Source organism: Lactuca saligna, chromosome 4 (genome assembly GCF_052625555.1).
Source record: "Lactuca saligna cultivar CGN05327 chromosome 4, ASM5262555v1, whole genome shotgun sequence".
NCBI lineage: Eukaryota > Viridiplantae > Streptophyta > Magnoliopsida > Asterales > Asteraceae > Lactuca > Lactuca saligna.
The window spans coordinates 269,196,388-269,221,938 of record NC_136420.1 but is presented as its reverse complement, the minus strand read 5'-3'; the positions used below and the strand labels follow the sequence as shown (position 1 = coordinate 269,221,938).

Here is a 25,551-nt window from a genome sequence, read left to right as displayed (position 1 = left end):
TTTTCCTAAGTAACTAAGATTGGTTTTTACTAAGAGTTTAGTTACTTAGTATTTATCATTAATACTTGTAATGAAGGGAGAATTATAGTTCTTGTCCTACCCGTTCGGATAACGGCCCTCCACCTGTCAACAAAGCGGTGAGTGAGAGTGGACACCCATTAAACTATCATTTTATAGGCAGTAACCTTATACCACCCTTATAGACCGGCTTCGTGAACGAGGCCTACTAATGGTAAGACGAATTGCTCTTATACATATATATAGATATTATTAACTTATAATATTATAAAGTATAAGGGTTGACTTTTAACTTTTAAAATTCTAAGGCCTTAACTTGGAATTAAAGTATTCATGGGAAAACTTTACAAATTCCAAAACTTGAGGGCAAGTTTTGAAACTATTCAACACTATTTAATTCCATAACTTATGTGTTTAAAGTAGTTTTAATTAAGAAAACTCTTCAAGTTCCATAACTTGAGGACAAGTTATGGAAGACTTTAAACCATTAAAGAATTTACCTCCTCTTCTTTTGTAACTTATGGAACTAATTAAGGTTACATATTTTTATTATCTAATGAAGAGACTCTTGAACCTTCAAAACTTGATGACAAGTTACGGAGTTATAAAACCACTTAATGAGGACAAGACTCTTCATTTTGTAACCTTTGCCAACTTTTATGAGTTTTAAGAAACTTAAATGTGACCTTTCATATAACTTGAGGACAAGTTACACAAACACATTTTAGAATCAATTCTTAGATTAAAATGGATTAAAGACACATAATCAATCAACTTGTCAATTAATCTAAGCAACTCATAAGATAAAGATAATTCGAAAAAAAACTTTTGGATTTCATAACTTATGGAGTTTAATGTTATTTTAATGATGAACCTTTTCATGTTCCATAACTTAAGAACAAGTTATGGAATTTTTTAAAACATTAACACAAATTTTTGTAACTCCATAAAAAAACTTTGAATCAATTTTTTTAAACCTTTTTCATATCCATAAGTTATGGAGGTTTTAAAAAAACACTCTTTAGATCAAACTTTTAAAACTAATAAAATAATCATATCATTTTATCTTTTACTAAAGTTGACCTAATTCAACTCATATAGAAAATGATTTAACTAATACAAATAATTAGTTTTTCATAAAAACAAGTAATTATCTTAAAATTTGACAAACATCATGTTTTTTTTTTCTTTTTTTTTTTTCAAATTTGAAAATAAAACATTTGCATCAATATAACAGAAAACAACCCATGGCTCTGATACCACTGTTGGGTTTTGAGCATTCTAACACTCCTAAGTGTACATGCAACCCTAAATACCTTGGATCTATGTTTTCTCTATTATGCATGCAAATATGAACTTTCCAAGGTATGCATCCTAACTAGCATAATAACATTGATTCATATGAATATTTCAAGTTAGAATTACATACCTCTTTGATGTAGAATGTCTTCATGAAGCTTGAGTGCCTTGTGCCCCAAGTGTGACACCTCAAATGGTTCACACAACACCAAATACACATGCAATGACTTGAGAAAAATGTACCACTCCTTGAAATCGTCTAGCCCTCATATTCACACACTTGTGCACAATTTCTTGAGCCATGGGATTCTTTTATATGGTGGCTATTAGGGTTACAACATGTAACTCATAACTTTCTCCATTCCTTATGCACCATGGATTTTAACCTCCATGGAGTATCCATGGGTCACCCCATGGACTTAGTCCAACATAAGGAATCTTGGATCACAAGCGCACATATAAAAGAATGAATGATTTACACAATCAACTCATATATTTAGTTAGTCTCCTTTTGATCACTTAATTAATTCCAAATTAATTATTGATCAATACTAATTAAATAACCTTATTATTATATTAGAACTTATAATATATTAATAAACCTTAAGTGTTATTTCTCCCATTTTAGTCTACACAAATGAATGATGCCATGCAACCCAAATAGACCATGTCGGGTCGGGTCAAGTTTTACCAATTATAGTTATGGACTTAGACATTAATCAAATAGAAATGCACTTCAATATTACCATCATCTACATGATCTTTTATGAAATGGTAACAAAGAGCAATATGCGTAGTCTTCGAATATTGTACGAGGTTATGACTAATACGAATTGCACTTTGAGAATCACAATATAACAGGATTTTCTTCATATTCATTGCATAATCATGCAATTGACTCTGAATCCAAATTATTTGTGATGTACAAGCTGCAACAGCAACATATTCTGCTTCTGCAATCGAAATGGAAACACATGTTTGCTTCTTCGATTGCTAGCTCACCAATTTCCCATCAATTAATTGGCATCCTCCACTCGTGATTTTTCGATCCAGATTGCAACCACCTAAATCAGCATCTGAGAAAGCTTGAATAAAGAAACCTATTTTCGAAGGATACCATAATCATAATGAAATCGAGCCTTTGAGATAACGAAAAACTTGAATACAGTGAGATGTAGTTCTCGTGGATTTGACTGGTACCTAGCACAATTACAAACAGAAAACATGATATCAGGTCTACTTGTTGTGAGATAAAGTAACGAACCTATCATGCTTTGGTAAAGAGTTAAATCAACTGTTGGTTTATCTAATGAAGGTGTAAGCCTTGTTCCAGTTGCCAATGGTACTCGTAATTTTGTGTTATTCCTCAATCCAAACTTTTCAAGCAGATTCTTCGTATATTTTTCTTGGTTGATAAAAATTCCTTCTCTGCTTTGACGAATTTTTAGACCAAGAAAATTATTAATCTTTCCCATCATACTCATCTCAAATTTTCTTTTCATTAAATTTTCAAATTCATTAGACAAAGCAGGGTCGATAGAGCCAAAAATAATATCATCAACATATATTTGAACAAGCATAGGATGATTCCCAACTTTCTTTTGAAATAACGTGGGGTTAACTAATCATTGTTTAAATTTCGACTGTTTTAAGAAAAAGGTAAGAGTTCCATACCAGGCTCTTGGTGCTTGTTTTAACCCATAGACTGCCTTATCTAATATATAACAATAATCTGGATGATCTTTATTAATAAAACCTGGGGGTTGTTCTACATACACAGTTTCTTCGAGTTCTCCATTTAAAAATGCACACTTCACATCCATTTTATAGACATCGAAATCTTTGTGGGCTCATTCTTTGCACAAATTTGAGCTCTCGTTAAAACTCCATCTTGTGGATTCCCAATAACTTGTTATTTCGGATGATCTTTTGTCCATTTTTCGAGTGCTGGATATGCTGGGTCAAAATCCAAATGTGCATCTTTGTATAAATCTTCATTTTCTGACCCTGCAACAGAAAGATTATCATTTATTTTGTGAACTCATCATTTTGATCAAAACATATCGTATCATTGTCATTATGATTCTGTTGCTCCCCCTGAACTGGATGCTCCCCCTCAACATCTTCATTGATTCTCCTATTCCGCCCCTCGAAAGAATGCCCCCCCCCCCCTCAATAAGAGTATTCGAATCAAAGTGCTCCCCCTCTACTGGATTATTGTGCATAGTTTCGCCAATTTCTAGAGAATTCGATGTTGAACTACTATCAACAGTAATTAGAGTGGTTTCAGAGTCATCAATATGCTTCGAAGATTCAGATTGATGATTATCATTCGCATAATCTTCAACATTCATTGCCCTGTTAGGAACACCAAAAATTAAATCATAATCAAAATCAAATGAACTCATAATTTCAAATTCATCTTTGGATTCATTAATAATCGAATTTTGTTCAAAAAGTTAGTCAACTTTTTTGACATAATAGTCATCAAACGTAAGATTGAATGTCTCTTAGACTTTTCATGTATGCTTGGTTAACACTCTATATGCAACCAAATTGTGCGAATATCCCAAAAATATTTCTTCATTAGCCTTCGCTTGAAATTTCGAAAGATTATCTTTGGGATTCATGATAAAGCTCCTACAACCAAACACATGCAAGAATTTAACATTTGGTTTTAGGTTATTGATTATTTCATATGGAGTGATATTAAAACGTCCATGAATAAAAGAACGACTTTGTGTAAAACATGTTTTTGATACCTCTTCGGCCCAAAATATTGTGGAAGATTCGCATAAGTCAACATAGTTCTTTCAGCTTCGCATAAAGACCTATTTCTTCATTCAACTACACCGTTTTGTTGTGGTGTATATGGTGACGAAAAATTATGCAAAATTCCTTTTTCAATTAACAATGAATCAAGGATTTTGTTCTTAAACTCTGACCCATTATCACTTTTGATCTTTCGAACACTCTTCTTCAGACTTTTCTCAATTTTCTTGATAAATTCAATCATTGTTTGAGCGACTTCAGATTTTAACCTGAGAAAATACACCCACGTAAATCGTGAAAAATCATCAACAATTAATAAAAATGTACCGTTTCTTGTTGAGAGTTTCAACAGTTGATGGCCCACAAAGGTTAATGTGAAGAAGTTCCAATGGTTTCCCTATATTCAAATCTATTACAATTGGATGTCCTTTTCTATGTTGTTTCACTTGTTCACAAGCTGCACATAAAGTATCATTATCAAATTTTAATACTGGTAAGCCTCAAACAAGATCTTCAGTGACTAACTTATTTAAATTTCGAAAATTTAAATGTGATAAACAACAATGCCATAACCAACTAACATTAGATGTAGCTTTCGAAAGTAAACAAATTGAAGGTTTCCCAAAAATCAGTTTGAGATCAAGAGTAAACATATCTCCATATTGTTTGGATTTGAGCAATACTTTGTTCATTTCAATCTTTGAGATTATACTTCATGCTTCGTTAAACACAACTTGATTGCCAATGCCCATAACTAGTTGCGAAACACTTATCAAGTTATGTTTAAGTCCTTCGATATAAGCAACACAATTCATAGTGAATTGGCCTTTCGTTACTTTGCCATATCCTTTGACTTGACACTTGTGATTGTTGCCAAATTTCACAACTCCAACATTATCCAAGCTTTGATAATCTCGCAAATTCTCCTTTCGTCTAGTCATGTGACATGAGCAAGCACTATCGATATACGATTTCTCATCATATTGCTCATCAAAGAGTAACTGCGATCAATGAAAGAATTTAGGTACCCAAGGCGATTTGGGTCCTTGGAAATTAGATTTTAAGACATAATGTAATGAAGAACCTATAATCCAATCACAAACTTTAGTTTTGAAACTATTAATTAAGTCCACATCACTAGGTAAAGGAGTCAAAACATAAGTTTTCGATGGTTTCAGATTTTCACTGACATATGCCTTCGTCTTCGTAGATTGCTTTTCAACATTCTGTTCTTTCAAAACCGATTTCCAAGTCTTGACTGAAACATTCGAATCTTTTGACGATGAGCTGTCAGTTGATGAATAATTCACATACTTCTCATAAGCTTTTTGAATTTGTTGTTGAGAGGATTTCCTTGATTGATACACTCGTCCTTTTCCTTCAAGCTAGTGCTCAAAGTTTTTTTGTTGAGACAACCCTTTTGTGTATGAAACTTTTGAAGGTTGGTATACCGAAGGATTTGGAAAATTGGTTTTTGTGGAATAAAATCAACATTGGATTTTGAACAAAATTTTTGAACATATCAACCAACAACCTTGTTCTTATTATTTGCTTTTGGTGAAAATATATTTTGTAAATGTTTTGATTGATTAGGAAATGATTTTGGTTTTAGGTTCTAATTTTGAGAAAATCTTTGTTGTGGATGATGCGAAAAACGATTTCCAACTTTTTGATTTTGAAATGTCTTTGAAGAATCATTAGGACTTGAAGAAAATGAGGTTTTCTGAACTTTTGAAAACTTTTTTTGTGGATTGAATTCAGACATTGATTTATTTCTTTGAGCGAGATTTTTCTTTTTGTATGAATAAGATGATGAATACGAAGTCTTATTCTTAACAAATTGAGTTTTTGTGCTTTCAGATGTTTTCAATTTCGAACCATTTTGTGTCTTTTGAGACTCAATGGTTTGCCAAAAAACCTTCTTTCGTGCTTTCGTTTTTTAGATTTTATTATCTTTCGAAAATTTGTCAATTTTTTCTTTGAGTTCTTTTGAATTTTATTTGACAACATTTTCATCATCTACAACAACTTGTTTTAAAACCTCTTTCACAACTTTAGATTTCTCAACCCATTTTCATTGAGGTTTTTGTCTTTGAAAAACATACAAATTCTTTGTTAAATTATTTTTGAAAGTGCTTTAGTTTGAAAAGAATCCTTTGTCAGATGTTTTCTTGTTGTCTTCTTCAACTAATTTCTTGAACTCCGGTTTTACATTCTCAACATTCCCAGTAGTAACAAAGACTTGATTCGGGAATATAACATTATCAATGCATTTGAAATTCGGATAAACCACAGTGTTGAATTCCAAATAGTGAGCACCTTTTTCAGAAAACACTTTGTTGAATTTTTCAGTGTCTCCATACACTTGATCAATGACTATTCGTGGAATTTCAGTTTCTTTCGAACCTTTGTTGGATGTAAGTTCTTGTTGAAATTCTTCATCCTTTTCATCATCACTATTATTTTTTTGACTATCTCGAATATCAACCAAATCAGGATCACAAACTTTGGAAGTTGATGGTTTGTCAATGTCAATCTTAACATTCGAATCCTTACAAATTTCTTTTCCTTTAGATTTTGATGCAACATTAATGACAAACAACTGAGAATAATCAACATCCTCAAACTCACTGATTTCACTTATATTATCAGAATTATCTTCAATATTAGCAAAATTAGTTTGTAAGTCAGATGTCGAATTCTCAGTCTTTTTCAAATTTTGATTTGTTCATTTTTGGTCAAGGTATCATTCACTATATCAACTAATTCATTCGAATCAAGACATTCGTAAATTTTCACATTACCATATCCATATCTATCATCTGGACTTTTATCAAATTCAGCAATTTTTTTCTCACAATCTTAAGAAATGTTATCAACCTTCTCTCTCTCAAAAGTTAGAAAAGGTAATAACTTTTTATGTTGTTCTTTGCTAATGTCACTTAAATGATGCAATGCAGTAAGTATCCCATAAATTCTTTTAGCAGAGTTACAGTAGATATTTCATTGAGTTAATAAAAGTTTTACATCACTAGAAAGAGAATCCCTATCACACATGATGTTTGTAACTTGCATTTCTAAGCACTCTATTTTAGTTATTTTCGAATCTAGCTTCTTCCGTGTCTTTAACAATTGTGTGCTTAGTTTCTTAGCTTCCTTACTAGCAGACACCACAACTGAATCAAAGTAAGCAACATTATCATCAAAAGCAACAATTTTAGAATTATATGCACTCAAAGGAATATTCAAAGATTAAAAAATAGAACATACCCTAGTTGTCATCAGAGACTTATCAGCTGATTTGGATACGAAGCATCGACCCATGATCTCTTCGTCTGAATTGACTTCTAACTTCGCATACATGGCACCATGCATCGGATTACGCATTTCATCATCATCTGAGCCCGAAGACCATATCTGATAGGTACCGTCTTCCTCATATTTACCTTTTTACACCAAAGACATGCCTTTCGCCTTAGCTCTCACTTCCTCCAGCCTCTTCGTGTAGTACGCCTCATCCTTCACCTTATTCTTTCACTCATCTTTCTTACGAAGCATGCAATCATTTGCAAGATGATTTGATCCGTTGCAGTAATGGCGATATACACCTGAATCTCCTTTCAATTTCCTCTCACTCTTTTCCTCAAAAACTTTCACATCTTTCTTTTCAAATTTCTTCTTCTCCTCTCCAGCAGCCTTGTTCAAAAAATTCCCAATTCATTCACTCTGCCTCATTTTCGGATTGAACAGTTTCTTGATGAACCTTTTGACATTGTTATTCGAATAAAGAGTTATTGCATCATCATCCGAATTCATTATGAACCCTTCTTTATCATCCGAATCACCATTTTCAACTGCTTCCTTTTCAGTTACTTTCGAGACAAGTGCTAACGGACCACCAAGACTGAGCTTCGACTCTTTTGCCATCTCATTAACCTCACTTTCATGAGTTTTCAGTTGATTATACAAATCATTTAAAGAAGATGTGTCGAAACTTTGCTGATTCTTCACCATCATGCTTAGACTTCTCCATTATTTATGGAGTCCCATAATGAAGGTAAGATTGAATTCGATAGCAGAACTTGTGATTCCATATCAATTGCATCGGTAAATCAACTCATTCAGGCGATCATAGTAGACTTCAATTGTCTCATTCTCCTTCTGTTTGAATTCTTTTAGCTCCACAAGACACTGTTTCACAAAGTTGATTTTCATCTTCTCGCTTCCCTCTCCATGAGAGTATTCCAGATTTCCTTTGAACTCTTACAACCACGAACGTAATTGTAAACCACTGGTGGTAGTGCACCTCTCAATTCCCTCAGACAACATTTTTCGTTTTTCTTCATTCTTGCGGATTGTTCATCAACACAGTGGTGGAATTTGAAGATCCGTTGTTTTGAACATTTGATGGAGATTGAGCAGTTCCTGAGATACAACTCCAGAGTTCTTCATCTAAACCATTTAGATAATCCTCCATGCGATCAGCCCATTGGTCATAATATTCTGGAATCAGCATAGGAATCTTTGTGGAAGATCCTAACAGATGTGAGAAAGAAGTCATCGTGTTGATGTTGAAATTCACCATTATCATACGTACAAGAATTTTTCATAAAACTTGAAGAAATTTGAATATGATTGAATGAATTGAACAAAAACTCAAAGTAAAACACTCAATTATGCAAATTAAATCAAAACTGATGATCAGAGATGATTTTCTGAATCTAACAGTATAGAAACTTTTGAATCAAATTTTACGACTCAAAAACAAAAGATTCAACTGAAAATCATATCGCAGTAATGATTCGTGCTTTGATACCAATTGATGAATAGCTAATCGAGTTAAAAGAAACAAATCAGAGTAATCTCAATATGAAATTAACACGAGGAGTTAATATAATCTTGTTTCAGCTCAATTATACTTCCAACAATTTTACAGAGGGAAAAAAAATACAAGTTCTGTAATGACTCTTATCTAACTCTAAGTAATGTTCCTATTTATAGAAGACGTGAAAGTATACAAAAAATACTAAGGCATAGACATTAAGCTTCGAATATATGACACCTGAGTAAATAAATTACAAAACATACGAAGGGTACATGCTTCGACTCATTACAATATATCTTCAACCCTTACACATGGTAAAAGAGAGGCTCTCCATACTTGTTGGGAGTGATTCAAGAAGTTGTTAATCTGATGCCCACAACATGGCATTAGTGATTATCAGTTATATCAATGTTTTATGTGAAGGATTGATACCTATGGAGAGGCGACTTATAAATGCATCAAGTGAAGGGTCACTTTCAGACATGACCCTAACAGAGATCAGGGCATTAACAGAGAAGCTGACCAATGAATCTAAACATTCAGCAACTGAGGAAGAGTGGTACCCAGACCATCCAAGAGGAGTCAAGAAGATCAGCAATGCCCACCTGGAATCCCAGATTTCAGAATTGACTAAAGTTTTCCTTTTGTTGAAAAAAGAAAAAGCTATTGAGCTCAAGGTCAAACCTTGTGGGATCTGCTGCAAAACCATACAGCCAACTGATATGTGCTTACTACTTCAAGAAGATACTGAAGCTGTGCAGGATATGCGAGGATTTCAGCAAAGGCCATTTGATCAACATCGTAACAAAGAAGCTTGGGGAGGGCCTCAAAATAACAATTTCCAACCAAGAACTCAATAGAACTTTCAGCAAAGAAACCAATACCATGCTTCACCTGGGTTTCAACAATCTTTTTAGCAGAATCAACACTAATGCAATTTTCAGTAACCACTTGTTCAGTCACAAGCGAGTAGTTCCAGCATGTCTTTGGCAGAAATAGTTAAAAGTCTTCCTACCAGTACCCAAACTTTTTAGAATGAAACAAAGTCTAGCATCAAAAATCTGGAGCAGTAGGTATCACAACTAGTGAACTCCATGAGCAAACTAGAAGCACAAACCCACGGAAAATTCTCATCTAAAATTGAGAAAACCCCGAAGCACAATGCTTGTTTGTTACTCTCAGAAGTGGTAAAAATTACAAAGGACCAGATCAGCAAGTAGATGAGGAAGAAGTGATTGTGGTTAAGCAAGAATTGGAGGCAACGGAAGAGGTGTAGAAAAAAGATGGACCTGCTGAAGCTGAAGTGAAAATTACCTCTCCTACTTTTCCCTCAAGGCTAAAAAACACGAAAAAAGAAAACGAAGACAAAGACATTATGGATTTTTTTTAGAAAGGTTGAGTTAAATATTCCGCTTCTTCATGCAATTAAACAACTACCCCGCTATACTAAATTTTTAAAAAAATTATGTACTTCAAAAAGAAAATTAAAAGGAAACGAAACAGTTAAAGTAAAGGAGAATGTTTCAGCTGTTTTACAGAAAATGCTACCCCCAAAGTGTAAGGATCCAGGAGTATTTATTGTTCCTTGCAAGTAGGGGAACCTTTCAGTTTCGTGAGTGATGTTGGACTTAGGAGCTTCTATAAATGTATTGTCATATTCACTTTTTAAAACTATCATGGTAGGGCCTTTAAAAAAGAGGAGTCGTCATTCAGTTGGTTGATTGTTCTCTGGTGCACCCAAAAGGTGTGTTGGAGGACGTTCTGTTTCAAGTGAATAAACTCATATTCCCAGCTGATTTCTATGTTTTGGATATGGGGGATGACGACTCACCAAGTTTAGGTTCCAGTTTTTTGGGAGACCATTTTTGAAAACTGCCAGAACCAAAATAGATGTTTATGATGGTACCCTTTCAATGGAATTTGATGGTGAAGTTATCAACTTCAATATTTATGATGCCATGTGTTATCCTGATGATGTTTCAGCCCTTAATTTCATTGATGTAATTGAACCATTATCTACAGAATATTTTGAGATTGCTAACCGTGAGTCACTAGTATTAGTGCTTCACAAAAATTGTCTACTAATGCAGCTCAAGTTCTATCAGAAAAGCATGTGGTTGATAAAGAAGTTCAAGAGATAGCAGCTCATATGGACCATCAGAGAAAGTTGAGGTATGGTAGCCAAACGCTTAAATTACCAATTTCTAACTCCAAGCTTTTTCCTTCTATAGTGCAAGCTCCTACCTTGGAGCTTAAGACACTTCTAGAACACGCAAATATGTATATCTTGGAGAAAAAGAAACATTACTAGTTATCATATCCAACAACCTATCAGAAAAAGAAGAGTTAGAGCTGATCAGAATTTTGAAGGAGTATAAAAACACAATTGGGTGGACTATTGCAGACATCAAAGGACTCAACCCATCTCTTTGCATGCACAAAATTTTGATGGAAGAAGATTATAAGCCATCGCAAGAAGTCCAAAGCAGATTAAACCCACAAATGATTGAGGTGGTTAAAAAAGAAGTTATGAAGTTACTGGATGTTGGGATGATATACCCAACTTCTAACAGCAAGTGGGTCAGCTGGCTGGAGTGACAGTCGTAGAGAACAAAGAATGAGAGTTGGTTCCAACTCGGGTTCAGAACGGATGGCGAGTTTGTATTGACTATAGAAAATTAAACGCAGCCACCCGGAAAGATCATCTTCCTCTCCCATTTATAGATCAGATGCTAGAGAGGCTTGCTGGAAAATCCCACTACTGCTACTTGGATGGATTTTCAAGTTACCATCAGATTCCAATTACTCTAGAAGACCACCAGAAAACGACTTTCACCTACCCTTTCGGGACATTCGTGTGTAGTCGTATTCCCTTTGGACCCGCTACCTTTCAAAGGTGTATGGTTAGTATCTTTTCTGAGTATGTCGAAAATACCATAGAAGTTCTCATGGATGATTTTACCGTCTATGGAGATTCCTTTGATAATTGTTTGAAAAACCTCAAAAATATTTTACAAAGATGTACAGAAACAGACCTGGTCTTAAATTTTGTAAAATGTCACTTTATGTTCGACCAAGGTCTGATTCTTAGACATATTGTTTCAAAAAGAGGTTTGGAAGTCGATAAAGCATAAATAGATGTTATAAAGAGCTTACCCTACCCGACGAATGTTCGTGAAGTGCGTTCCTTTCTTGGTCATGCAGGGTTTTACAGGAGGTTTATAAAACATTTATCAAAGATATCGGTTCCAATGTGCCAGTTATTGCAAAAAGACATTGAATTTGACTTCAATGAAGATTGCAAGAAGGCTTTTGATGTGCTGAAAAATTTTCTTGCTTCTGCCCCCATCATTCAACCCCTAGATTGGAGTTTACCATTTGAGATAATGTACCGACACCAGTATCACTGCTATTGGAGCTATTCTATGACGGAGAAAAGACCGGGTTCCCCATGTTAAATATTATGCATCAAAAACTTTGGACAACGCCCAATAAAATTACTCCACCACAGAAAAAGAGTTGTTGTCAATTGTTTTTGCATTGGAAAATTCATACAATATTTTTGGGCACGAAAGTTATAATCTATTTTGATCATGTAGCTACTTGGTACCTTCTATCCAAAAAAGACTCAAAACCAAGGTTGATTAGATGGATTTTGCTGCTACAAGAATTTGATATAGAGATCAGGGACAAAAGTGGGAGAGAAAATTTGGTAGTTGATCATTTGATCCGACTCACTCCACCAATTGACCCAACACCGATCCGTGAAACATTTCCCGACGAGCATCTATTCACTATTCAGAATCCTCCTTGGTTTGCTAATATTGTGAACTACTTGGTGTCCAGAGAACTCCCTTCAGATCTCACCCGAGCCCAGAAAGATAAAATAAAGAAGGAGACGAAAATATATGTCTGGGACGAGCCATATTTATGGAAACACTATGCTGATCATGTGATAGAACATATGTGCCTCAGGATGAAGTCAAGTCAGTTCTGAATTTTTTCCACTCAGACGCCTGTGGAAGGCATTATGGTCCACAATGAACCGCACGCAAGGTCTTGGATAGCGGTCTTTATTGACCTCATATTTTTCATGACTCTTTTCTATTTTGCAAAACTTGTGAAAGGTGCCAAATGATTGGGTCTTTGACATCTCGTAATCAAATGCCACTTACTCCAATCTTGGTATGTGAAAGCTTTGACGTTTGGCATATAGATTTCATGGGTCTGTTTCCGCCATTTTTTGGGTTTGTGTACATCTTACTTGATGTGGATTACGTTTCCAAATGGGTCAAGGAAAAAGCTACATGAACAGACGATGCCAAGGTTGTAGTTGATTTTGTCTAGACAAATACAGTTATTAGGTTTGGGACACCAAAAGCCATTATTAGTGATCGGGGCATGCATTTTTGCAACCACACTCTCGACGCAGTCCTCAAGAAATATGGTGTCACACATCGGGTATGCACAACATATCACCTACAAACCAATGGGCAGGGCGAAGCTTCAAACATACAGATCAACGGAATTATAGAGAAAACCATCAATGCAGTCAAGAAAGATTGGAGTATTCGATTGGATGATACGTTATGGGCTCACCGGACAACATACAAAACTTCTATCAGCATGTCACCATATCGAATTCTTTTTGGTAAACCTTTTCGATTACCAATTGAATTAGAGCATCAAGCATATTGGGCTGTCAAAATTTTGAATATGAGCATGGATGAAGCTGGTAAGAAAATAAGATTGGATATCCAAGAGTTAGAAGAAATCAAGAATGATGCTTACAAGAACGAAGCAATCTATAAGGAGAAGACAAAAGCGTTTCATGACAAGATGATCTCATGAAAGGTATTCACAAAAGCGTTTCATGACAAGAACGAAGCAACCTATAAGGAGAAGACGAAAGCATTTCATGACAAGATGATCTCGTGAAAGGTATTCACTGCCGGTCAAAAGGTACTCCTATACCGTTCTTGTTTCAAACTTATTTCTGGAAAATTGAGGTCTCATTGGGTGGGACCTTTTGTTGTTACTAACGTGTTTGATCATGGTGCTATAGAAATTAAGAGTAAACAAATAGGAAACATATTTAAGGTAAATGGTCATCATCTCAAACCATTTTACGAAGGGTTTCAATTTACAAATAAAGAAGTGAAGGTAGTTGACGTCCCGACTTACCGCAATTGATGAAACCAAGTAACAATGTCGAGCTAACGACAATAAAAATGGGCAGCTTACAGGGAGGCATCCCGGGCATTGTGTTTTTAGCTACTTAGGTCGTCCCTTTTTAAATGAATCATGTTTTTTAAATAAAAAGGAACCGAGAGTATTTGAAAAAACTGAAAAAACGCAGTTTTGGTGGAACCAGCGATCGCATGTCCTGTCTTTGCGATCGCAGGGTATGAGTTTTTAGTACATGGAACACTTTTGAACAATTAAACAGTCGATAAAAGCATTTTTATTAAAACCAGCGATCGCAGGCTCTCTACCTGCAATCGCATGTATCAAGTTTTTTTCATTTTATCGTTACTTGCCTCGAGAAAAACGACAACGGTCCTTTTTTAAAACCTGCGATTGTAGGTTCCCCCCTTGCGGTCGCAGGTTACGTTCTTCCTATAAATATCGTTCGCAGGCCTCATTTGTAACCACCACACTTCAAAAATTCTCTCTGAATTCCACTACATTTCAAGTTCTTTCACCAACAAACACCCAAATTGCTCATTTTTCATCCAAATCAAGCAAATATGGTATCAATCTATTCTATTTTAGTCCTACAACATCTTTGCGGTAACGAAATCATATTTTCATGGTTGAAATTCTCCAAAAATCTCATTTTGTTCATTTGAAATTTCAATTTTTTGTGAGTTTCTTTTTCAGATCTACGCTTTGTTAGTAGTCCGCAGGCCACGAAAACTAGAAACATTTTCCCACGATGCAATTCAGAAGAGATTCATCTGGATGAAATTTCCAAAATCAAAAAAAAATTCAGGCCCGAAAAATATATTGCTGCTCAGCGCACAGTCAGGTATTTTCGTTCTGAAACTGAGTTTTTGTTTTTGTTATATATTTGTGCGGGCTTGCGTATCCTCTTGGAAGTAGTAATAAACAATTCTTTTTGGTTGATTATTATTATTTTTTTACTTGGAAATTGTGCCTACCTTGTCCCACTTTTGACTTGAAAAATAAAAAGGTGGGTCACCAATACTTGAATGATAGCTGTTGTTGTAGGCGAACTCTGCAAGGGGTAGGTAGGAATCCTAGTTCCCACCGAAATATATGACACAAGCCCTCAATATGTCATCGAGGGTCTGTATAGTCCGCTCACTTTGGTCGTCGGTCTGCGGATGATATTTTGTTCTAAAATGCAGTCGTGTGCCTAGCTCCTCGTGGAACTTCTGCCAAAAGTGGGAGGTGAATCTAACATCTGGGTTGTAAACAATGGAGACCGCAACTCCGTGGCGAGCAACGATCTTGCGGACGTAAATCGCATCCAGCTTCCTGGCCGTTGAATATGGCCAGAAAGTGGGAACTCTTGGTCAATAGATCCACGATGACCCATATAACATCAAATCCCTTCGTCGTCCTCGGCAACTTGGTAATGAAGTCCATCATGATTTGTTTCCATTTCCACATAGAAATATCTAGAGGCTGCAGCTTTCCATGCGACCTCTAATGCTCAGCCTTGACTATCTTGCACGTCAAGCACCTCTCGACGTATCAAGCGATTTATCATTTCATGCACGGCCAGTAGTAACTCAAACTCAAATTTGGGTACATCTTGCTGGCTCCCGGGTGAATAGAGAAATGAGACTTATGAGCCTCCTCCATAACAGTCTGCCTGACTCCACCAGACATCGGTACCCATACCCGACCGCATCGGGTCAATAATCCCCGACTATCCTACATAAATTGGGTGTTCTCACTCTTGATCCTCTCAAGTTTCCAGTTCTATGTGTGACAATCGTCAATCTTGAGTCAAGTCAAGTCATCAAGTCAAGCCGGTCAACTCTATTAAACCTTGTGTATTAGGGTTTGTGTTATGTTCGTACTGTATAACTTGCTATATTAATGGGAAAACATCACTGGAGAAAAGTTTTGTGTTAAAAATTTCCTAAGCCTTAGTACTAATCAATGAATTAAACTGATGAAAACCATGTTGCATACTCATTAGGAGTGTGTGGGATCATTAATCATGACTTAACGGGCTCAAGAGACTCGCATTACGGAACCAAACACTCACAAATGCCACACTTGAAATCTCTCCCAACTATCTCTCTGTATGAGAAATCTCTCCAAGAATGTCAAATCTCTCCTAAATCTCTCCAAGTATGTGAAATCTCTCTCAAATATCTCTCTGTATGAGAAATCTCTCCAAGAATGTCAAATCTCTCCTAAATCTCTCTAAGTATGTGAAATCTCTCTCAAATATCTCTCTGTATGAGAAATCTCTCCAAGAATGTCAAATCTCTCCTAAATCTCTCCAAGTATGTGAAACCTCTCTCAAATATCTCTTTGTATGGGAAATCTCTTCAAGAATGTGAAATCTCTCCAAGTGTGAGAAATCTCTCCCAAATCTCTCTCAAAAGTTTCCCGTAACTTTTTGGAATCATTCGGGTCATTCCGGCCCTTAACCGGGTCAAAAACGGCTTAAAACGGGGCGAAAACGAGAAAAACAGGCTTTAGGAACCGGAACCGGAATGAGAGGCTTCTTAGGACCAGAGACCGAGCCTCTGGTGGCTAAGAGACCAGAGGCCGAGCCTCTGGTGGCTAAGAGAACCGAGACCAACCGAGCGATCGGTCCCTCTCGGTGCCTCTCGGTCCGCCTCCCTCTCGGTGCCTCTCGGTCTTTATTCGCGCTCGGTTCCCTTTCTCTCGCTCGGTCTCTATTCGCTTTCTGTTCCCTTTCTCTCACTCGGTCTCTATTCGCTTTCTGTTCCTTATCTCTCGCTCGGTCCCTCGCGCGCTCTGTTCCCTTCTCTCCCCTCTGTCTCTCGCGCGCTCTGTTCCTTTCTCTCCTCTCTGTCTCTTCGTGCTCTCGGTTCTTCCCTCCTTCTCCTCTCCTCTCGGTTCCGCCTCCCTCTCTCTCTCGGTTCAGCATAAGAGGGCCGAGCCTCGGCCAGATTTCTCATTTTTGTCATTTTCAGCCCATTTTTGATATTTTTAACATTTTAAGCCCGTTTTTCGTGATTTTAAAGCGGGATTTTCTCCAGAAATTTTATTTTAACATAATAAACTCTAAATATTCATAATTTAAACATATTTAAACATAATTTTATTTTAACATAATAAACTCTAAATATTCATAATTTAAACATAATTTAAACATATTTTTAAGGTAGAGTGTTGACTTTGCCTTAACTTATGACACAAGCAACCACCCCACACCCACTCTATGACCAGCCATACCTCCCCACATTACCTATGTCACTTCAATGTTCCCTTACACTCAAATTTCACTCACTCCCACGTTTTTGAGCTGGAACAAACAACCACACTCCTCATTTCTCTCATTTCTCTCATTCCACTAAGTAACAAACACCACTTTTTCTCTCAAACTCTTCTACACAAATTTTCGAGATCCAAGGCTGATTTCAAGTGTTCTTCCACACTTAATAAGTAAAAATTCATCCTCCCTATTACTATTTCACTTCATTCTACTCAAATCTTTGGTTGCTTACACAAACTCCCTAACTATGATGTTAGATTCTCGAAAACCTTCAAGGCATCTCCAAGTGTTCTTGAATTAAACACTTCCATTCTTCAACAATCATCTACTGAAATCACTCAAGGTGAGTTCATACCCCTACATTTTCATGTTTTCTCAAGTTTTCAGGGGGGGAATACAAGTTAAAACACTAAGAACATATCTAAATTTTTCTAACAGCCTTCATCAGAAAAGTTCAACTCCATTCACGGACTGTTTTGGGCATCTTAAATATTTTTGTTTTCAAAACTGTACAAGGTGCAAATAGTTCAAGCTTTTAGCTTTAAAATGGCTACTTGCACATCTCCATACGATTTGTCTACAATTTATGGTGATTTTTACAAAACTGCCTATCATTTCAAACAACAATCCGGACCAGTCTGTGATTTTGGACTTTTTCACCCAAGTTAGAGGTCCTATTAATTTGTGATAAAAATTGTGAGCAAACTAGACACAGTTTGTGAACTCTCAGAATTTACGGATCTAGTTTTCGACTTCGTATGATTTTTCTAGGATTTTTCCAAAACAGGGAAGAATTGCCAAATTTTGCCAACAGCATGTAAATATCATAACACTTTGTATTATGTTGAGCAAAGTATGTAATCATAAGTTTTAATATTTGAATGTGTTTCCTAGTTAGTTTATCATTATGAACTGAAACCAAGACACTCATATTAAATATTATTCATTCATTTTGGAACACTTATTATTAGACTATAAAAAGTATAGTTTGATAAATTCACAATACTAATACATTTCCATAAAAGAATTCATACATATTACATACATTTTAGATAAACTATAATAGGTATAGCTTATGATACATCACTCAATGCACTCGTACAAAAAGGGTACATCCATACAAGAAAGATTTATATTCACACACATTTCACGTAAACTTGTTAACCTATGTTGTGAGACTCTCTCTCTCCCCGTACGTCCGAGTGCGGGATATAATTCCTGGTAGTTATAATCAGAATCTCCTTGAGGGAGAACGTGATACTTGTATATAGATCTATATTGGGTTTGACACCCCACACCTTGCTGCTAGCTACAGTGGGACCTGCAGGTCTACGGGTGACAAATGTCATTTCATTTTCGCGACGCCTGAGAAATGTTGTGGCAGGTTCACATAATCACAGTATGATTATAGCGACTCACTTAGGGGGATAACAATTCATGAAGTTTACGGGGTTTCATAAAACCGAAGTAGGTTTTAGGTTGATAAAAGAAATTTACTTTCCATAACATTTTAAACTCACAACATTTTTACTAAGAAACGATGATTTCTCATACACTCTAGTCTTTGGTTATAAGGCTACATTTCTCGGATTTCAAGGGAAATATCGGATTTTTCTGAAACAAACGCGACATTTACATGTGAAATACTTCTACTAGGTTTATTGATAAAAGCTTATGAACTCACCAACCTTTGTGTTGACACTTTTCAAACAACTTGTATTCACAGGAAAACACTAATCAGGTTATCAAGTGCTTTTGAGGATGGGACGTTAAGGCGTCAAACTTTTCACATTGTGACAACATATTGTAATTGATTTTGAAACATGTAATTCATACAAGTGATGTAACTTTTTCAATTATATATATGTTGGTTGTGTTTGCTTAAATTACTATTAAAATTGTGGTTATGATGCTATACATGAAGTCCTCCACCCCCGGACGTTTCCGCCATCCTTGGTTTGGGGGTGTGACAGATTGGTATCAGAGCACGGTTTATAGTGAATTAAGTATGTCAACCACATAAGATATACAAACTATAAACACATTTGGGACTAAAAGTCTCTGATTCTTAAAGTGATTTAAAGAGTTGTACTTTTAGAAAACAAATAATTTCTTGTTTTAAAGTATACTTGCATGCATTCTATACTAGCATGGTGTCATAACTTAGGAGAACATAAATTGAAAGAGGAGGAGTCGAACATTATTAACACGCCTTAGCATGTGTAATCAGTTCTGGGAAGGATATAGCCTGATCAACTATATCCGTCCAAGAAGTAACTTACGCACACTAAGGAATAGTCGTAATGAGCGACAAATCTGAAAACCTAATTACACTCCATAAAGAACACGCTAAGAACCAAATATAAACATTTAAAAATACTATAGGAGTATTTGTACGTTTCTATAGCGCCAAATTATTATTTTCCGATACGTACTTCTAAACCCCGTTTCTCGTGCAGACGACATGGCAGGATTTCACATACCCGGGGACCCCTACTTTCCCAATCAGGGAAATGCGGGATGGATCGAAGACGAGCCCGAGGAGAATCCCGAAGAGGAACCCGAGGAGGATCCCGAAGAGGAGCCCGAGGAGGAAGACGAACAAGAGGAAGAAGAGGAAGACGACCAAGAAGAAGAGGAAGAAGAGGAAGAAGAGGAAGAAGAGGAAGGTGATGAGGTAGTCATGGTTGGGAACGAAGCGGAGGAACCACCAGAAGTATTCAACCCTCCCTACATCGCGAGGGTACCCGCGCACCGTTTTGGTTACAATGGACCTGAACCCCCTTGGGTAACAACGATCGAAAGATGGAGCCGACAACAACGCCAACGGTCACCATATGGCTACCAACGAGGTTACTATGATCTCACTCATGGTGGACCGGCTGACAGGGCTCTCCCCGTCACGATACAACGAATGGCAAGGATGGATGATCGTGGTAGGACAACGACAGATCAGGTCCGGGAGTTAAGTGCCATTGTACAGTCTACTACGGATCACACCAGAAACCTGGAACGAGACTCCCACCACCGAGACCAACTCATTCGAGACCTTCTCGCGGCTCAAGCAGAAACAAGAGAGTATCGGGAAAGATACATGGCACTCGAAGAGAGAATGGTTGCAGCCGAACGCAAATTGGCGGAACTACAGGGCGCATCGACATCATCGCAGCCTCCGTCAAAGAAGGGTCGCAGTGATTAGAACTCGTTGCTATTCTCCCGTCTTGGTAGTAAAATTTTATGAGTACGCGTTGGTGCTACTCCTTGTATGTAGGTCGACCCTGCGACTATGTGATTACACTATTCAAAGGGCTTTTGCAATGCCAAAAACTACCTTTTGTAACGATGTAATGTAGACCCTTATGAGGTCAAACTTTTCTCTCTAAACGTTATGTACTAAAAGTTATCAATGAAATTTGGCATGTGTTTTATTTATTGAATGTTTGGCACTATACATCATAACCTGATCACACAAACAGTTTACGAATAATAAAGTTATGATAAAATACAAGAGGGATGAAACTAGTAACACTCGACTCGTTATCACTATTGAAGTCTTACCGACTAGTCATTTTTTTTGACAGAACCATGCCACCAAGGAAAAGACCAAGGCCTTCCAGCAACCCAGTGCCGCCTCCACCAGCACCTCCGCAGTTTGATCCTGCAATGTTCCAGGCTGCAGTAACGGCAGTCGTGGCGGCAGCAATGTCGCAAATGGGAACCCATGGTTCCGGCGGTTCTGGATCCGGAGCTACAAATTCCATTCATGGGGACAGTACGGGGCGTACGAGGGAGTGCTCTTACAAAGACTTCACGAATGGCAAACCCGATCCTTTCAATGGAAGCGGGGGCGTTATCACACTGGTTCAATGGTTCGAAAGGACCGAGGTAGTTTTTGAAATCTACGCTTGTCCCGAAGTGAGCAAGGTCAAGTTTGCGGCATTCACTTTCACTGGAAAAGCACTTACTTGGTGGAATGGCCGAGTTAAGTCACTTACTCCTGCAGTAGCTAACGCGATAAGCTGGGAGGATTTGAAAGCTCTAATGTTAAAGGAATACTGCCCGAGGGGCGAAATACAAAAACTTGAAGAAGAACTTTGGAACCTGATGACAGGCACTGATCTTGAAACTTATACTGTCCGTTTCAACGACCTAGCACTCCTCTGTCCAACAATGGTCACTCCAGAAGAGAAGAAGGTGGAACGATATCTCTGGGGCCTATCATCCCAGATTCAAGATAGTGTCTTGGCCTCGAAACCCACTACCTTTGAGAGTGCCAAGGAGTTGGCACAACAACTCATAGATCACAGGGCTAGCCGTGGTACCGTGATAACCACCACCGACCAAACAAAAGGAGGGAACAACAAGAGGAAGTTCTGGGGCAATAAAAGGAAGCAACCAATTCAGGACCCCGCCAAAAAGCAACCGATTGTTGCTGTTCACGCCGCCACTACTGCTGTCGCACCAGCGCCACCGAAACAGTATACAGGAACTCTTCCCAAGTGCAAGAAGTGTAACTACCACCATAACGGTGCTTGTCGAGAGTTACACTGCAATAACTGTAACAAAAAGGGGCACACTGCACGATTCTGTAGAGCGACTACCCAACCCGCCACACAAGTCGCTACGACCGCCAACACTGGAGCAAGCCAAGCCTGCTATGGGTGTGGTGAAACGGGACACTTCAGGAGGAACTGCCCCAAGGCACGAGCCCCTAATGCTGGGGGTGTAGGGAGAGTCCTAACTTTAGGGCAGGGAGAAGCAGTCAAGGATCCCTCTGTGGTTACTGGTACGTTCCTCCTCAATAACTCTTATGCATGCGTACTTTTCGATAGTGGGGCAGAAAGGAGTTTCATAAGTCACCAATTCAAACATATACTTAACCAAAATTCTCAACCACTAGAAGATTCTTACATCGTAGAAATGGCAAATGGAAAGGTTGAGCGCGCTAATGATATTTACATAGGGTGTACTCTCACTCTAGACAACCATTTGTTCAAAATCGACCTTATGCCGGTCACCATAAAAAGCTTCGATATAATCATTGGTATGGATTGGTTAAGCCTTCATCGTGCCAACATTCTATGTTACGAAAGGCCCGTCCGCCTCAATCTGCCGAATGGCAACGTTCTCACCGTTTATGGCAATAAACCTAGTGCGAACCTGCAAATCATCTCTTGTGTTAAAACCCAAAAGTACCTCCGAAAGCAATACCAGGTTTTCTTATCCCACATCGTAGACAAGAAACAGGAGGTGAAGGACATCAAAGAAATTCCAGAAGTATGCAACTTCCCTGATGTTTGCCCAGACGATCTGCCTGGTGTACCACTCGCACGACAAGTCGAATTTCGGATCGACTTAATCCCAGGAGCTACCCCCATCGCCAGGGCTCCCTATCGCTTAGCACCGGCAGAAATGCAAGAACTATCCAGCCAATTGAATGAACTATTGAGCAAAGGATTCATCAGGCCAAGCTTCTCACCTTGGGGAGCACCAGTCTTATTTGTAAAGAAGAAGGATGGGTCTTTTCGTATGTGCATAGACTATCGAGAACTAAACAAACTCACTATCAAGAACCGTTATCCCCTACCCCGAATCGATGACCTCTTCGATCAGCTCCAAGGAGCCAGCTACTTTTCAAAAATCGACCTGAGGTCGGGCTATCATCAACTGCGAGTTCAAGAAGAGGATATCCCCAAGACGGCATTCAGAACTCGCTATGGGCACTATGAGTTTGTAGTGATGCCATTCGGGTTAACTAACGCGCCCGCTGTGTTCATGGATTTGATGAATCGAGTGTGTCGACCCTTCTTGGATAAATTCGTCATCGTATTCATCGACGATATCCTGGTCTATTCGAGGAGCGAAGAAGAGCACAGACATCACCTACGACTAGTTCTGGAGGTTTTAAGGACCGAGAAGCTTTACGCTAAATTCTCAAAGTGTGAATTTTGGCTCCGAGAAGTAGGATTCCTTGGCCACGTAGTAAGCAAGGAAGGAATACATGTGGACCCCTCGAAGATCAAAGCAATCGAAGATTGGTCAACACCTACAACGCCGACAGAAATCCGACAGTTTTTGGGACTCGCAGGCTACTATCGAAGTTTCATACAAAACTTCTCCAAAATCGCTAAGCCTCTCACCACCTTGACTCAGAAAGGGGTGGTGTTCGAATGGGAAGATAAACAAGAAGCCGCCTTCCAGACACTAAAGCAAGCCCTATGCAGCGCACCAGTCTTGTCTCTTCCAGAAGGAACTGATGATTTTGTGGTGTATTGCGATGCTTCAAATCAAGGCCTCGGCTGTGTGCTCATGCAAAGGGGAAAAGTCATCGCTTATGCATCAAGGCAACTGAAGACACATGAAGTTAATTACACAACCCACGACCTTGAATTGGGAGCTGTGGTGTTCGCCCTGAAGATTTGGAGGCACTACCTCTACGGCACCAAGTGCACCATCTTCACTGATCACAAAAGTCTTCAACACATTCTCAATCAGAAAGAACTAAACATGCGCCAAAGAAGATGGGTGGAATTACTGAATGACTACGAATGTGAAATTCGCTACCACCCGGGCAAGGCTAATGTAGTAGCCGACGCCTTAAGCAGGAAAGAATACTCGGGTCGCCGAGTAAAATCCCTAGCCATGACCATCCACTCCCAACTGGCCACCCAGATCAAGGACGCCCAATTAGAAGCCCTGAAACCAGAAAACGTGGCAAGCGAAGCACTAAGGGGGATGGATAAGAACTTGGAAGTCAAAGGGGATGGAGCTCGTTATCTCATGAATCGAATCTGGACACCGAAGTTCGGTGGGTACCGAGACGTTGTAATGAACGAGGCTCACAAGACTCGATACTCCATTCATCCGGGGTCAGATAAGATGTATCTAGACCTCAAAAGGTTATACTGGTGGCCAAACATGAAGGCTGAAATTGCTACTTATGTGAGCAAGTGCCTCACTTGCGCCAAGGTCAAGGTGGAATATCAGAAGCCATCAGGACTACTTCAACAACCGGATATACCCGAGTGGAAGTGGGAGCGAATAACCATGGACTTTGTAACCAAACTGCCTAAGACATCAGGTGGGATGGATACCATATGGGTGGTTGTGGACAGATTGACCAAGTCCGCGCACTTCCTGCCAATAAAGGAAACAGACAAGATGGAAAAGTTGACCAGGACGTACATTAAAGAGATCGTGCGACTACATGGTGTACCAACATCCATTATCTCGGATCGAGATAGTAGATTCACCTCGCGTTTCTGGCAGTCCCTACAAAAGTCTCTGGGAACCAGGTTAGACATGAGTACGGCCTACCATCCACAAACGGACGGACAAAGCGAGAGAACCATCCAGACGTTGGAAGACATGCTGAGAGCCTGTGTGATAAATTTTGGTAAAGCATGGGATACCCATCTACCGCTTATCGAATTCTCTTATAATAACAGTTATCACACTAGCATTGGAGTCGCTCCATTCGAAGCTCTCTACGGTCGCAAGTGTAGATCACCACTGTGTTGGGCCGAAGTTGGAGATACTCAGCTAGCCAGAGGGCAAGTCCCTGATAGCACCCTTACGGGGCCGGAAATCATAAGGGAAACCACAGAAAAGATCATTCAAATTCGGGAAAGACTAAAAGCGTCTCGTGATCGACAAAAGAGTTACGCGGATAAGCGACGCAAACCTTTAGAATTCCAGGTCGGAGACCGGGTACTACTAAAAGTTTCCCCCTGGAAGGGGGTGATACGTTTCGGTAAACGGGGGAAACTAAACCCAAGGTACATCGGTCCGTTCGAAATCCTTGCTAGGATTGGTCCTGTGGCGTACAAACTCCGACTACCACAAGAACTTAGTAATGTGCACCCTATCTTCCACGTGTCCAACTTAAAGAAGTGTCTGTCTGACGAGACACTCGTAATACCACTCGAAGAAATCGAAGTTAATGAAAATCTCCACTTTGTGGAGGAACCCGTCGAGATCATGGATCGAGAGATCAAGAGAACAAAACAAAGTCGCATTCCCATAGTGAAGGTTCGTTGGAACGCGAAACGAGGGCCTGAGTTTACCTGGGAACGTGAAGATCAAATGAAGCAAAAGTATCCACATCTTTTCCCAAACCCTTGAAGTCCCAGCCGAATTTAAATTTCGGGACGAAATTCCCTCTAACGGGGGGATGATGTGACAA

At 38.4% G+C, this 25,551-nt stretch overlaps 1 protein-coding gene across 1 annotated transcript; it reads left to right on the top strand.

The window, feature by feature from the left end:
- Positions 1-13,315: 13,315 nt before the first annotated feature.
- On the top strand, positions 13,316-13,765 carry LOC145040648 (uncharacterized). Its single transcript, XM_078988553.1, has one exon. It carries the CDS (start codon positions 13,316-13,318, stop codon positions 13,763-13,765), a length of 450 nt encoding a protein of 149 aa, XP_078844679.1.
- Positions 13,766-25,551: the final 11,786 nt, after the last annotated feature.